The sequence below is a fragment of the Pleurodeles waltl genome, chromosome 8, assembly GCF_031143425.1.
Source record: "Pleurodeles waltl isolate 20211129_DDA chromosome 8, aPleWal1.hap1.20221129, whole genome shotgun sequence".
Taxonomy (NCBI): domain Eukaryota; kingdom Metazoa; phylum Chordata; class Amphibia; order Caudata; family Salamandridae; genus Pleurodeles; species Pleurodeles waltl.
Window position 1 is genome coordinate 621158125 of NC_090447.1, and position 16539 is coordinate 621174663.

The 16539-nt window shown below is 42.9% G+C and overlaps 1 protein-coding gene across 1 annotated transcript in view; it reads left to right on the forward strand.

Annotated features, from left to right (window-relative positions):
* Positions 1–16539, forward strand: part of EGFL6 (EGF like domain multiple 6) — a 381439-nt gene that overhangs the window by 195592 nt on the left and 169308 nt on the right. The window contains exons 5-6 of the mRNA XM_069204711.1: positions 949–1068; positions 5378–5512. Of these exons, the coding sequence (XP_069060812.1) occupies positions 949–1068; positions 5378–5512 (255 nt within the window). The remainder of the gene's footprint in view (positions 1–948; positions 1069–5377; positions 5513–16539) is intronic.

The window sequence follows — 16539 nt, forward strand, 5'->3', positions numbered from 1 at the left end:
TTTTTTGTGGCACACTCAGTGCACCTCAAAAGGGCCACTTTGCCTTTACTCTGCGCCTGCATATGTATTAAGACCGCACTATGTCGATATTACTGCACACGCACAGAGGCAAAGTGATTCCCTTATTTGCTCTGGGTCATGCCCCCATGGAAATGAGGGAAGGCCCTCTGAAGCTAGCGCGCTGGTGCTACATTTGCACCGGTGTTATTAGTATTGTAAAAGAAGCTGCGCAAGCGTCTACCTTCCCTTATGTAATACCACATTGCCCTGGGGGAGGCAAAAAGTGGGCTCAGTCGGCCATTGTGCCCTGGGGCACTATTTGTAATAGGGCCCCAGAAAGTTTAATTCTCCATCCTGCTACCTAAATATACTCAGTGAACTGAGAGATAAGTTCATACAAAGAAAATACCCTCTTTGACTGCATAATGCCAATGCATGGCTACTTTGTCTTTGCCAAAACATTGTCAGGGACGAAATAGTAATTTTGACATTGTCACTGGATGGAGTTTCCCCTTTTTTTAAATATCTATTCTGACAATTCTTTTAAGTATAGCTCTATTGTACCATTTACACCTTCACTACATCTGATCTTTCTTTGTTTATTTCCCTTGGCTTTAAAAATGCAGTTCCAAGCTTTCTAGGCTTCCCAAGATAGTCCTCCCTGTGGCTCGAAGTGTCATTTTATTCCACTCAGTTTTTATTTGTTTAGCTCTAGAAGCTGTCCTGCTGTCACATAACTTGTATAATTTAGGAAAAGGTTAAGAAGAACAAGTCAGATTCCTTGCCTGCAAATACCACAAACATGGTCGTGTTAGACCGGTAATATCCCAATCATGGCGGTTAAATGTTCGACCAGTAAGGATGGCAAACATAGTGGTGTTAGTCTCTGCTCCCGTAAGGAACTGAACAGTGTGATCTTTAACCTCGACGGTGTGCTACTAATTTCAGATTCAAGGTCCTGTGCCATGGCGAACTGTCAGTACGGATGTGAAGAGGTCATGGGTGAGGTCAGATGCCTGTGCCCATCCCCTGGGCTTCAGCTGGGACCAGATGGAAGAACATGTGTAGGTATGTGAAGCGTTCACTGCATTGAGTCTGTATGTTCTGCTGGAAGGTTTCTTGGGTGCCCTTCGGGAGACAGCCAGCACAGTGAGCTTAGATAATTCATTTTTAAGCAGAAATCTAACACTTAAGTTATTGCATGAAGGTCAATGGAGAATTGTGTCATCATTAGAGGGGGCATAAATATCAGATCGGACTGAACCAGTTCACCAGTAGGTGACTTAACATACCGATTTAAAAATAGAAGAAACATTCTTATTGGGAGCTATTGCTACTTCTTTATGATTTGCACACATTAAAATACATAGTGGTTCAGTTATTTGTTTTTACCATGTTTTTGGGAAACTTCTCTCATAAATTAATTTCAAAGCGAAGCATTTTAAAATAAGGAAAAAAAAAATGTCAATGGGAAAAAACAATTACTGTACCAGTTTAGAGATGGTGATACATCTCTGCATGTTTTATTTGCAACAGACTAAATACAGCAAACCAAAGAATGTCATTAATGCTTATTGCAGGAAGGTCAGTACTTAAACCACAGTTTTATATAGCAAGAGAAGTCTGTCCGAAATCCGCTCCAGTACATATGACATAGGGTAAATTAGTATGCTGCCACTCACCCTGAAATATGTTCAATTGAGTGGGATTTCAACTAAGCTGTTTTTGGTCTTATCAGCACAGGGGATTGGTTGGGATCCCAGACTATCGATTTAGCAGACTAGAGTTCTAATCTTCAAAATCCCGATTTAAATATTTACACGGTTAGCATATACATTACCCTTACTCAGCTGTACAAAATTCAGCAATCAGTAAACCCACATAAGTAGTTCACTGATAGCTACAGATGGTCTTCTGAAATATGAATAATTCCCAGGAATATAACCCATTCAGGTACAAATGTTCACTCTATACACAAGTGGCTAAAGGTGGATAGAAATTATTATTTCTTTCTTTGAGAAAAATACCTACTTTATCACACTTTTCTCCCTTCTACTATCCTTTTACATATATTTTATATGTATTTTGTAAATGAAGCAGCATGAACGTTTTACTGGGGAGAGTGATAGCAGACCTGCTACAACTGAAATTCTTTCTTGTACATTACATTTTGTTTCTTGTGTGTTACATTTGTCTCTGATCGCTGGAATATGTCACAGGCAACAAATTCTGTGAGTGTCTCTGGTAATGCGCAACACTTAGCAGGTCGGTGTTGCCCCCGTCCCCTTTTCACAAAAAGAAAGTATTGGCACCTTATAATTGGGATTGGGATAATGTTAGTACAGAGTCTCATGCAGAGGAGAGTGGGAATTTCTAATCTGTCAAAAAGTGTCAGAAGTCCTGTCTGCCCTCTGGTAGTAGCCGGGGAAAGTTATAGTTTTAAGTGTCTTTAGCAGGTCTGTTTAGAGTGAAACCTCCATATCTGATTGACGCTGTGGATCACCCCATATTCTTAAAGTGGGTAGAGCAGTAGTGGCCATCAACTCTGAGACTCATGTCTGTGGATTTTGAATATTTAGTTTTAAATCCTGGCGCCCTCTTAAACGTGTCCCATACCGAACAAAGTGTCAGTAGAGATGTATCTGGGTTAGTAAAGGAACAAAGAATATATTTAGCAAATATGGTTAGTTTGTGATGATCAGAATCATTTTTCCAAGGACCCAGTTGTTGCTACTGATCATTAGAGGGATAGCTCAATGAGTTGTAGGTTCGTCTCTGCAACAAAGTGGTAATTAGCAAGACAGGCGCTTGAATCCCTGAACACTCGACTCAGCAATGCATCCTCCTGAAGGTCAGTTACTTCACAACATGAGTGGGTGAAAGTAACATCTTTTATTTATAGCTCCTCAAAGTGGCAGAAGTGCAAACAACAAGTTATTACTCTTTGCAGGAGAGGCTCTTAAGAGAGGACAACTGGACGTGGAGAGACTGGGAACCCCTGCCTGTGCCCATGACAGTAACATTGTCGGTTCCATCTTGTCATCAATATAAATTTTGTTTGATGGTGAACGAAACTAGCTGTCCTACAGATTTTATTGGGGGTACTCTCCTCATCTGGTCTAGCACCTTAAACAAGTAACTTCACTCCATATCGATATGATCAAACCCCTTCCTGGAGCTGAGAAAGAAAGGTAACTAGATATTTCTCCCAATCTGGTCTGCCAAGGAGAGTGACTGCTAGTCGAATGTTATCATCAGTAATTCAGTGCTTGATAAATACCAATTAGTAGGGTAAAATCAGTCTAGATTCCTTCTAACCTGGCTACTAAGATATCCGTGAAACTTTTAGCATAACACCTTCTGAAACTTTCAATTAACAAACACTCAATTGAATTGTCCTAGTTCCATTCCCTATTCGCCTACCAAGGTAAGGGATTGAAATCCAATAATTTACTAACACAATTCACATTTTTAAAATAACCAAAAGGTGACTAGTGTGTTGACTGACCAGTGTTTTAATTGGACACATGCTTCACAGGAGTGCACACTTTCCAGAAACTGCTACAAAGAAGAAAGGGGGAGTCCAGCCAGTAGACTTCCTTGGAATGCCGAATTTATAAAATGGTTGGGGGAACTCAAGACCGGAAGGCCTGGACCCTAAGCCTCCCAATAAATTATTATGCTGGATCAATTGGAGATGAGTTTCCACTTCAAAAATTAATAGTACTCAGCTTAATGCTTCCGTAATGCTTTATTGAGAGAAGAGGAAGAAGTAATCAGTTCCAGAAGTTATTAGTCCAGTGAATTTGTGACAGTCTGGAAGCTGAAGTTCAAATCAAAAGATCCGCGAAATGACAGTCCAATCTGCTGATATCACGGTTTGGAACAAATAGCAACATTCAGTAGAGGAACAGCCAACACGTGTTTCGCCCCTTAAGCGGGTAGGCGGGGGCTTTCTCAAGGCCCATCCAGAACAGAATGAAATCTTCTGGCGTCAGTAGTCACAATTGTAAATAGAAATCTGAAATAGCGGTAAGCGAGGGAAATCCTCTACAAAGAGTAAGCCAAACAATCCTCAGCGCGTCCTGCGTTATATCGGCGATATCGAGGATCGATATCGAGGATCGATATCGCCGATATAACGCAGGACGCGCTGAGGATTGTTTGGCTTACTCTTTGTAGAGGATTTCCCTCGCTTACCGCTATTTCAGATTTCTATTTACAATTGTGACTACTGACGCCAGAAGATTTCATTCTGTTCTGGATGGGCCTTGAGAAAGCCCCCGCCTACCCGCTTAAGGGGCGAAACACGTGTTGGCTGTTCCTCTACTGAATGTTGCTATTTGTTCCAAACCGTGATATCAGCAGATTGGACTGTCATTTCGCGGATCTTTTGATTTGAACTTCAGCTTCCAGACTGTCACAAATTCACTGGACTAATAACTTCTGGAACTGATTACTTCTTCCTCTTCTCTCAATAAAGCATTACGGAAGCATTAAGCTGAGTACTATTAATTTTTGAAGTGGAAACTCACCTCCAATTGATCTAGCACTTTCCAGAAACTGTTTTTTTCTGACTCGTCCAGGTGCCAGACCGATGACTGTACAAAAAGTGGACAAATGGACCTGAACGACAGTGGGTTACTACAGGGTACAAAGGCAGAAATGAAAAAGAAACAGTGAGCCTCACACATAGGTCTATGCAGCCAAACATAATAGAATTGTATATTACAGATACAGGTCAGTGCGACCAGAACTTGAAGCATGTATATGACACCAGGGAGGCAACGAAAAAAATAACTATTGATTCCCTCTGGACGTACCTCACAGGTTAGCATTTGGACGTGAATGATGGGGTAAAATGGACACCAGCAGGTTACCGCATGCATTACCACATCCTACAAGCCGTCTTACAGGAACAATCATAACCAGCCGTTTTCTGGCGGCAGTGGCCCGTTTCTACGTGAGGCAAAATTACCTTATTCTGAATGTAGAAAATGTCCACACACAACAATTTTGCAGCTAAATATCTAACGAACCAGTGGTGATCTGTCCTAAAATCAGGTTTCTACACAGCTTTACCATTTGCGTCAACGTCAACTCCTAAAAGAAGCGCTTAAAATCAATGAATAGGGCTTAACGTTTTTAAAATAGTTTCACATAACAGAGCTCAGAATCCACTGGAGATAGAGAAGAGCTAAATATATGCTTTCAAACCCCATACAACATTTACCAGTTGCGTAAAGCGTTAATTGAAGGGTGAAACGTATGTTGCTGTTCTTTAATGACTGTTTAGCAAGCATGACGTTATTTGAACAAGATTCAAAGGCTTTCCATGTAGTGTGTAGTATGACACATACGCCTTTTTTTGCTACAGATATTGATGAGTGTTCCAGCAGCAAGGCCCTTTGCCCCTTCAACCGCAGATGTGTGAATACGTTTGGAAGTTTCTACTGCAAATGCCAGATTGGTTTCGAGCTAAAATATGTTAACGGAAGATACGACTGTTTAGGTAAGATGACGCTGCCTTGCTGTGCTGCCCGAGCGATTGCCTGTCGTTAGACTATTTGCAAGCATTCCACTCACTTTTTTTTGTGTGTGATGGGACATTCTAAGTGGCAAAAGGTGTGCAAGACGTGGATCACGTGCTCACAGTGCTACTGGAACAAAGCTGCACATGTCTGTAGAGGCCAAGTAGGCCCACACAGGTCTTGGGTTGCTTGTGCTCTGGAAAAGCCCTGGGTTGGCAACGGGCTGGACTGTTGCCATTGGAGCAGGATTAGGGCTGATTTGCATAAGGCTGGGTCTATTCTGAGATGGCATCGTAAGCAAAATAACAATGGTTTGAAATGCTACCCCGAACGGTTACCAGTGGTTAGACTATTTGCAAGAACTCCTCTCATGATATTTTATGCAGCAGCAGCCGCTGCAAATTTCAAGGGGGAGTGCCGGGGAGGAGACGACAGGGGAAATAAAAAAAATATTTTTAAAAACCTACAGTTCCCGATGATGCCGCCTCGCTCATCTTCTCTTCTGGTGTCCCAGCACTCCCTGGGACACCAGCACAGGCTCTCCAGCAATCCTGGCACTGCTCTGATGCTAAACCTAGCAGTTTGAGTGGCTTGGTCTGCCGCTCAGACAGCATACTGGAGCCTGTGCAGTTACTTCAACCCGGCTGTGTAACACAGCTGGGTTGGAGAAATCTAAGGGCGCATGTGTGTTTGGCCGGCCTGACACGGCCAGCCAAACGCATATGTGCAATTAGTGCACAGGCTCAACTCCCCTTCCCCTATCCCCTCTCCCGTGGCCCAGCCCTGCCCCTCCCTGCACATGTTGATGGCTGAGCCAGCAGCTGTAAAATAAAACAATAATGGAATATTGTTTTATTTGACAGCTAGTGGCCTTTAGCCAAGCGGGGGCGACGCTCCTCAGCCATTGCAGAGGAGTTGCCCCTGATTTTATGTGTATGTTGTGTTGCTCTAAACAGCATGCTTGTGGTTAGTGGGAAAAAATGTAGCAAATTCGGTTAGCTACTGCATGACATTAGACCAGAGAAACAGGCGCAATTACAGTTCACTTTATTTCATGTGTAGGAATTGTCTTCCGTCTGCTGTTAGACTTGCACAGAAATCTAATAACACAATGAGACGTTTTCATTATAAGGACTGTGTGTGCTAAAACTGTTTAAGGCTTTGATTTTGTTGGTGCCAGTAATGCAGTATTTAACGAGCTATCAAAGCGACTTTTCCTACCCCACTTTCTGACTTGAAATATTACGTAAAACTGTTGGTATGAACTGTATGTCTCAAGGACATGAAATCCGAAACAGGTTGAAAGACTCGGGAAACGAGGATATTTGCGAAAATACAGTGAAAGGGCTGCTGGAGTATAACTGAGTGGAAACATCTGTGTAAAGCCACACTTCAGTTCCTCGTACCACTAAGTTAAGACATGGGGGTCAGATTGCAAAACACTTTTTGGTACTTTTTTACATGTCCTAGATGGTGAACAGAGTGGTGTCTGATGTTAAAAACCTTTACCATTATATCATGGAAGTAGGTTTGAGGCAGTGGTATTGTGTAACAAGACTGTTCATGCTTAAGCAGATGGATTACAGCTGATATACCAGAACATCACAATACAACACCACCACATCATTAATAATGTAACAGTAGTAAAAACAACTGTGAGAAAGTAGCCTCCTTCTAGCATGGTTACCCCCATTTTTGGCCTGTTTGTGAGTGTTTGTCAGTGTGTTTTTACTGTCTCACTGGGATCCTGCTAGTCAGGACCCCAGTGCTCATAGTTTGTGGCCTATGTGTGTTGTCAGTACGCTTAAGTGTGTCACTGAAGTTCTGCTAACCAGAACTCCAGGGCCTATGCTCTCTCTACTTACCAAATTTGTCACAACACTTTAGTGACTCAATTTTCCAATTCTGATTGGCACACTGGACCCCCCCTTATAAGACCCTAGTATATGGCACCTAGGTACCCAGGGCATTGGGGTTTCAGGATATCCTTATGGGCTGCAGCATTTCTTTTGCCACCCATAAGGAGGTCATACAAACCTTTCATCAGGACTGCCACTTCAGCCTGAGTGAAATAGTGCACACACTATTTCACAGCCATTTCCACTGCCCTAAGGTAGCTTATAGGTCACCTATATGTCTAACCTTTATTTACTGAATGCTAGGTGCAAAGTTACTGTGTCTGAGGGCACCCTTGCACTAGCAAAGGTGCCCCTATGTTGTCCTGGGCCAATTCCCCGGACTTCGTGAGTGCGGGGATACCATTATACGAGTGCATTAAATATATGTCAATACATATATGTAGCACCACAATGGTAACTCCGAATATGGCCATGTGAGGTGACTAAGATCATGGAAATGTCCCCCCAATCTAAATCTGCTATTGGGGGGGGCAATCCAATGCACCCTGGGGGCTGCACCATGGACCCCGTACTGACCAACCAGCTCTCTGAGGTTTCCACTGCAGCCCTAGCTGCTGCCACCTCACATACAGCTTTCTGCCCTCCTGGGGACTGAGCAGCTCAATCTCAGGATGGCAGAAAAATGCATTTCCTTTGGGAGGAGGGTGTTACACCCTCTCCCTTAGGAAATAGGTGTTACAGGCTTGGGAGGGGTAGCCTCCCAGAGCCTCTGTAAATGCTTTGAAGGGCACAGATGGTGCCCTCCTTGCATAAGCCAGTCTACACCGGTTCAGAGACCCCCAGTCCCTGCTCTGGCGAGAAACTGGACAAAGGAAAGGGGAGTGACCACTCCCCTGTCCATCACCATCCCAGGGGTGGTGCCCAGAGCTCCTCCAGAGTGTCCCTGGCATTAGCCATCTTGGATCCCAAGGTGTGGGGACCCTCTGGAGACCTCTGAGTGGTCAGTGCCAGCAGGTGACATCAGAGACCCCTCCTGACAATTCCATACCTGATTAGGTGACCAATCCCCCTCTGTGGGCTATTTAGGGTCTCTCCTGTGGGTGTTGCCTCAGATTCGGTTTGCAAGATTCCTCCAGGACTCCTCTGCATCCTCTGCTTCAGCTTCTGACCATCGGATCAACCACAGACTGCTCCAGGAACAGCTGTAACTGCAACAAAATATCCAGGACAAATCCGTGACCTGCAACTTCAGCTCCAACCAGCTTTTGCAACAGTTTCCAAGGTGTGCACGCTCTGAGGACTGCCTGTCTTCACCCTGCACCAGAGGAACTGAAGGAATCTCCCGTGGAGTAACGGAGTCACTCACCCTGCTTCTGCAGGCACCCTTCTGCGACAACTACCGGTACTCTGGGACTCCTCTTCTGACAATGAGCTTGCTCCCTGGAACACAGGTGGAGGACCCAAGTGACCCAGACTGTCCAAAGGTCCAGCTGTCCAAATTTGGTGGAGGTAAGAGCTTGCCTCCCCGTGCTGTGATAGTACCCCTCTGCACTGCATCTTCTGCAGCTCCTTGGACTTCTGTACACTTCTTCCAAAAATCTTTCGTGCACAGTGTAGCCCAGTTCCCCATCACTCCATCCTGCAACGCACAGCTCCCTGAGTTGTTCTCTGGCAGCGTGGGACCTTCCAGTGTAGTGCTGTGATGACAGCACTTTGCATATTCTTTGTCCCCTTGTTCTGGGACTCCCGTGGGTGCTGACTGGTCTTCTGAGGGCTCGCTGAAGTGCAGAGAGCCTCCTCTGTGTCCTCAGTCTGAGTTGAGACCCCCAGGTCCCTCCTGGGTCCAGGCAGCTCCTTTTTGATGCAAACTGCATACTTGCTTGAACCAAGGCTTGTTGGTGGAATCCAGCAAAGCAAACAGCATGCATCCAACAACTCAACATGGGACATCATCTGCACCAAGCAGGAACCTGCCGTCATCTTCTTTGGTGTTCTTCTGTAGTTTTCGCCTTACCGGAGAATCCACTTTTGCACCATTTTCTAGGTTGGCAGGGGCTTCTGTCCTTCCTGGACTCTTCTTCGACTTCTGGACTTGGTCTCCTCTCTCCACAGGCCTTCAGGTCCAGGAATTCATCGTTTGTTGCTTGCAGTCTTGCTTGGTTCTTGCATAATCCTTTATCATGAGTTGTAGTGTGTCCTAATGAAACTTGCTGTACTTTACTCCTGCTTTTCTGGGTTCTGGGGTGGGTTACTTTACTTACCTTTGGTGTTTTCCTACACTCCCAGCGCCCCTCTACACACTACACTTGACTAGGGAGGAATTTGTTATTCTTATTCCACTATTTTAGTATAGGGTTTGTGTTGCCCCTAGGCCCATTGCAATCTACTGTATTTTCTACTGTTTGCACTATTCTATGACTGTTTACTTGCCTGATTTTGGTTACTAGTGTATATATTGTGTATAATACTTACCTCCAGAAGGAGTATTGCCTCTAAGATATTTTTGGCCTTGTGTCACTAAAATAAAGTACCTTTATTTTTGGTAACACTGAGTATCGGTTTTTATTGTGCATAAGTACTGTGTAACTATAGTGGTATTGCAGGAGCTTTGCATGTCTCCTAGTTCAGCTTAAGCTGCTCTGCTACAGCTACCGCTAGACAGCCTAAGCTGCTAGAACACTGCCTACATTTCACTAATAAGAGATAGCTGGACCTGATATAAGGTGTAAGTATGTTAGCTACCCACTACAAACCAGGCCAGCCTCCTACAACAACACAATACCATTTAACCAACACAGGACTACAGCAATGCAGTTGTGTTTTTTGTTGTTGTGATGTGTTTTGCTGTCTTGATCTGTGGTATTTTCTTGTGTTATCTTCTATTGTGTTAACTTGTGATATTTTGTATTGCACTAGGTTCTGGTGCATTGTTTTTGTGCTGTTATGTTGCCTTTTGTTTTTGATTTTCACTGTGTGGTGGTGTTGTATTTGTTGTAGCTATTTTGTCATGTTCTGTTGTGGATTTGTTACATTGTTGTGTGGTTGTTTTGTTGTTGTGTTATTGTGTTGTGGAATAATCTTATTTGTTGTTTTTCTGTGGTGTGTTATCACTGTGTTGTGGTGGTGTATTGTGTTGTGTTCTATAGTGGGTTTGTGTGATGTAAGAATTGTTGTGCTGCTGTTTTGTTGTTGTGTATTGTGGTGTGGAGTTCTTTTACTAGTGTCTTATGTAGTTTCCTTAACAGACTCCAGGAAATGCTACTGTTTTCCACCTAAAATTAGCACATTTAAATAGAGTTTTAGGGCAAACAAAAAAGTATGGCTGCCCAAGAGGTTAATATAGCTTTGCAATTTTACATGGTCCCAATAAGACTAAAGTCATGTCACAGATACACAGTTTTTATGCATTGTGAATTGTTCCTTACACCAGCAAGGCTGCCAGCACCAAATGTTTCTGGCAGCAAGCAAAATGTATACACACTATCAATATCTTGTGGGCACTTGGGAATATATGATTTGGACATGCCTGCAGCTGCATAACCACTGGAATGGATCTTTCAGGTTGCGTGCTGCTTTGAAAACTCTGTAAAATCAGACCCCAAAATAGTTCTTTGCTCATGAGTGCTTCATTACAATCAAATGTAATTCAGGCAAACTTTTGCATCCAAAAGAATGAAGAAAGAGGATGCATAGGACAGTTTAGTTATACGTTCAGATTTCTAAGTATATGAAGAAACAAAATTGAGTATCAGGATGCTCTGCAAGCCCTGTGATTATCAAAACCACAGGTTTGCGACAGAAACAGTTTTTTGTGCATTAACAATGCACATATGTCCTTTTAAAAGGGATAAAACCATTTCTGGCTCATAAAAGGGCTTTTGCGACCCTTTCCAAATCACAAATAGGAGTCGGGGTGTCACGTCCCCCTCATATTTGTGATTTGGAAAAGCATGTTTTATTGGTTTATGACGACAATCAGTTCCTAACCGCGGAGGCGAGTTGGGTCGGTTTCAGATTAGCCACGAATTGTAGAAGATTAACAACTTTCTATGCTAGTGGGAATGCTTGGTTGTATTTCAGGACCAGGCAGGCATTTACGATGCCTGTGATAAAAACACAGTCTGAATAAGAAGTGCATCTTTACAATACATTCCTTTACCACTCAAGTCATTACAACAACTTGCCTTAGGGAAAGTGCTGGACTTTAGAATAATATAATTTACTATTCCTACTCCAGTCTGCGCAACAGTAGGGAAAGTGTTGGACTTAAACTCCAACATCAATCCAACAATGCTTGTCTTAAGGCAAGTCGTTGTAATGACTTGCGTGGTAAAGGAATGCGTTGTAAAGGCACATTTGTGGTTCAGACAGGGTTGTTAAGGCACAGTGTAGGTCCAGCCATGATGTAAAGGCTGTTTCTGAATGCTTCCCCTTTTGGACTCCAGCTGGTGGCCTCAATGGGAAGCAGGGCCCCTGCCTTCTCCACCCTTCTCCTCCCCCTAATTATGTCTTCCCAAATGGAAATCTTTTTTCGCTGCTGGATTCCAACTTTTTGCATTTGCTAATGCTTGTTTTAATTTGCCATAGCTTTTGCAAAATTCTATTGCTGGGGTAGCTGCCTACCTCTGAACAATATACAGTGCTTCAAATGGAAATATAAAGGTCAAGGCACTTATCCCAAACTACAGCTAAAAGAAAAAAATACTTTTTGGTCTCCTAAAGCTCACACTGCCATTGTAGTCCACAGCTATGAAGGGAACTGCTTTCCGTGCGGATGTTTTCTTTGTGAAAGAACAGACTGCCTTCACGCAAAGTGAAATTAGGCAGTGACTTCCGTGGGGGTGATACATTGCATGATACTGTAGTAGGTGGGTGAAGCATGTGATTGATACAATAACTGACCAAAGGACGTATGAGGCTGACTCCAAGCTCCTATAACAAAGTATATTATATAAGGAGTTTTAGTAAAATCAAAACGTCTTGGCTAAGTCCAGATCTAAGAATGCTTCCTATTGGGGAAAGTAAATCCAGGTCTGCTGTCCCTTTCAGACCTTCATCCCTGCTTTCTGAGCCAATCATAGGGACCTGCAAATTGCAACCTACATATTTAATAGTCATTAGGGCAATTGCTTTGTGGCCCATGCAAGAGGACCGTTTGTGATGTGACCTATTAATACATAGGTTGTGTGACAAATTCCATACCCCTGGTTTGTGAATGGGAATAGTTCTGCAGGCTTCCATTTGAATTACCGTGCCGCCAGTGAATTGTAGAAGGTGAGCAAATATATAATGAAATAAACTTTCCTTATAACAATCTGTTGATTTAGAATCCATGCTAAAGCTTTTAAATGGAACCATCCGAACAATGTACCTGCATTACTTCTTTGTTTATACGGTCTGTGCTCTTCTCCATTGCCAGATATAGGGTTGTTTCTTAATCCTATATTTTCACTCTGAAACCATTGGTTTAACTTTCTTTAAGAGCCACTGACATACTCTTCTTAAACTCATACCATTAATCACACAGTTAATTCAAAGACCCACACGGCTGTTCATAAATGGCAACACACATCACTGTACCCATTATCTGTCTTCTGAAACCCTTAAAGGGAAGGCAAAGTTAATGGTTTTTATTCTTTGGATATTTATGTTCAACCCATGGTCGATTAGCTGAGACCTCTCATGCTATTGACAACCTAAACATAAATTGCTCCATTTTTAGTCACTGAAAACTCCAGTCATGTTTACATGCTAAGCCGCCAATGCTACAACTCAATGCTGCGCCTGGTGACTAACCTCCAACTCAGTGCCATGCTCTGCCACTCTCCATAACTCACTGCCATGCCCTGTGAAATTATCCCAACTCACTACCACATCTCTCTAATCTACCTTCAAATTGCTGCCTTACCCAAATAACCAAAAGGCAACCTGCCACCATGCCCTCCTACCCTCAACTCACTGCCATGTCCTGCTAAGCTACCCTCAGCCGGCTGCTGTGCTCTGCCAACCAAACCTCACATGCTAAACCTTGCTAATCATACAGTGGTTGTTGCTATATCTTGCTGAGCAAAGCACTCTCATACTCTGACACCAAATCTCCAGCATGTTACCATGCACTGCAATCCAGTTCCTTTCTTCATAAATCAGCTCAGCAGTACCACAGTCAGAGGACTCAACATCACATCAGCGTTTACATTTATTTCCCTCTGAATTACCCTATTACCCTATGAGTCATTTGATCGTCCTCAACACGCATTCCTTTTACTTACAGGTTATTAGCTTGTTGGAGCCATTTGCACACACATCCTTTGTGCAGGTCCACCATTTACTGCCATTGTGATAGACACACACATGAAGCAATCAGTGTTGGTTAATGGAGAGGGCTGTCTGTGGCAGACTGGGGGAAATTAAATGTTTTGCTACGGATGATGTGTCAAGGCCAATGTTAGCAATGGGGAAATAAATAAATTCCATTGTCATACAGCCTCCAAATCAAACAAACCTGGGGCTTTTAGCAAAGTTAGAGAAAAGGTTCCAATAGTTTGTTTTTCTTCAGTGCCTCATACACTGTGAGCGACGGGGTATCCCTCCTGTTCCAAATCTATGCCTCATACATAAGTCAGATCCATCACATCCAGGCAGTAATATGACACAAAATCATTAGAAAATTTTTTTTTAAAAGGGCTGAAAATCAAAACTGCATTTTAATTTAGTCTAAATCAGCAATATATTTTGGTAACAACATGCTGGACAGAAAGTTTTTTAAAGACCAAGGACCTGATTTTGAGTTTGGCGGAGGGGGTTCCTTCATCACAACTGTGACAGATATCCCATCAGCTGAAATATAAATCCCATAACTTCAGGGTGAAAATGGCAGAGTTAGTTGTCAAAAGGGACCTGCTCCTTGACCTGAATGTTATTTCTCGTCTTGGCCCAATTCAGCTGACCTGCAGGAGTGGATGGCATCAGTGGTGTTACGAAACTTGAGCCCCCCCCCCTGCAAAGTACATGGAGGGGCACCCCTTTACACTCACTCTGGAGCTCTAAGGCCAGGGTACTGAGGGCCCCCCCTGAAGGTTGGCCTCCCCCGCACAGCAGGGGCCTGTGTTTCGCCAGTGGATGGCATGGCCGTCCCTGCAGCTACTGCGTGGGTACTCAGACATGGCAGGCTGCCTGATTGAGATCCCTAAACTGGCCCCCACTGATTTCCAATAACATTGGGCATCAAGGCAAAGTTAACTTCAGTGACTAAAAAGAGTTGTATATCTATAGGAATACAATCTCAACTGAGATGCTCAACTAGAATAGAATAGAATCTCAGCTTCTAGTGCTTACATCAGAGCTGTCCCAGAGGAATGAGTTGAACATACTGTTCAAGACCATTAACCCACATCTGCTTCCTCAAGTTATTGTCATTATCCAAATAACTAAATTGGTGCTCCCACATCCCTCACAAACGTTTGATTATTTACATGTGGGTAGGTAATCACACTACCATAATTGCTGCCTGTTGGATAGGGAGAACAAATTCAGTTTAATACAAAAAAAGAATCTACTGGTTGGACTTCAAAACTAGTAGCGTTAATTGTACATGCTCAGTCCCTCCGCCTAGGAACATATAATGATCACAGTCCTTTTGAAGAAAAATAAACCAGCGATAGAAAGGGGATGATATCGGCCCATTTTGCTGATTAATGTAGATGTCATGATACCCTTTCCGGACAGCCTAGATGCAGCTCTTCCTGATACAATTGCAATTTGAAATAAATGTGTCCCATATTGTAGTCGTCCTAAATCACACCTAACCAAGAGTGCCTCGTGATCCTGCAGAACTGAAGAATTTGGAGTGAGGTGTTTTTCATGCATCATCACTTCCTGACACGTAAGAGCCTATTTATTGTTAATCTCTGACAGCTTTCATTAGTCCAATTGTGTATTTTAAAAACGGATACCCCAAAACCCATCCTGTCTTCCTACACCATACAGCTGTTGTTGCTCCAAGTCATTTCCTTAGCCTTAGGGACCACAAAACATTTCACAAAACACCAATGAAGACAACATTTCTTTGAATTTACTAGCGTGCACCTGGGTTGTGGACAAGAGTATCCCTGGTCTTTGAACTCGAACCATGTACGTCTTGAAATTACACCTATTCATCATTCATTTTTACTAAGAAGCCTTTATGAGCCAGCCTGACATAGAACCTTTCTTGAGAAGTTTGTTAAATAAATGTGACACCCTTGCTGTGAGGTGAAAGTTGTTGGGAAGGCACTCCAGCTCATTTTATGTAGACGGTAATGATATTTTATTTTTAGCTTCTAAGTCAGTTAAAGAAATTCTTTCTTTTAAATAGAAGTCAAACCACAGTTTACATTTAAAATACTAATGTTATGCAAGGTAGAACGGGCTACTTTTCAAGGGGCTTAACAACCATGTCCAATATTGAAAAGTAAAATTTCCTTTCTCAATCTCGACCATAAAAGCCATTTCATCATGATTTATGCAGGAGCCAGTGATTTGTGATTTATGATTTATAATTGTGTCCTTTTTTATCCCCATCTTGGATACAGAGTTTCTCTCACATAATAGAGGCCAATCAGTGCAGTAAGCATACACATTGGGTATGCCTGCTGCACACCAAAGGCAAGCTACAGCTCATTTGCAACTGCAGAAGAATCCATGAAGTGTGAAAAATTATGAAATTATTCTAAAACTCTTCTTCCCCAGTTGCTGTGTGGCTGAGAATCACATTCTGACCCTTTTCTATTTACTTTGCAGTGGATCCTATATAGATTCTGCTCTACAAATGGGCACACGGTTGTTATGAAGGCTAAACTGGTTAATACTAGATAAGCTGTAAAAAGTAGACATGCTGTTGTTGATCTTTTTCAGCATCTCTCAGTAGACATACCTTTTCTAATTTAATGCTGACTAACCTCTCAGGTCCATTGGTTTTGACAGTGATCCATTTTAAAGCTTTGTAGGCCCCTCATAGCCCTAGGTGCCTGCAGTTATAACTAAAGAGCCATCCAGAGATAGGCGTGCTTTGACCTCTTTCATAGTGTACACGAAAAGGGAGATCCAGACCTGCTAGAACCTCTAGTAGTGTTTGTAGGTAGCCCCACTTTAACCCATCCCAAATTAGTGCA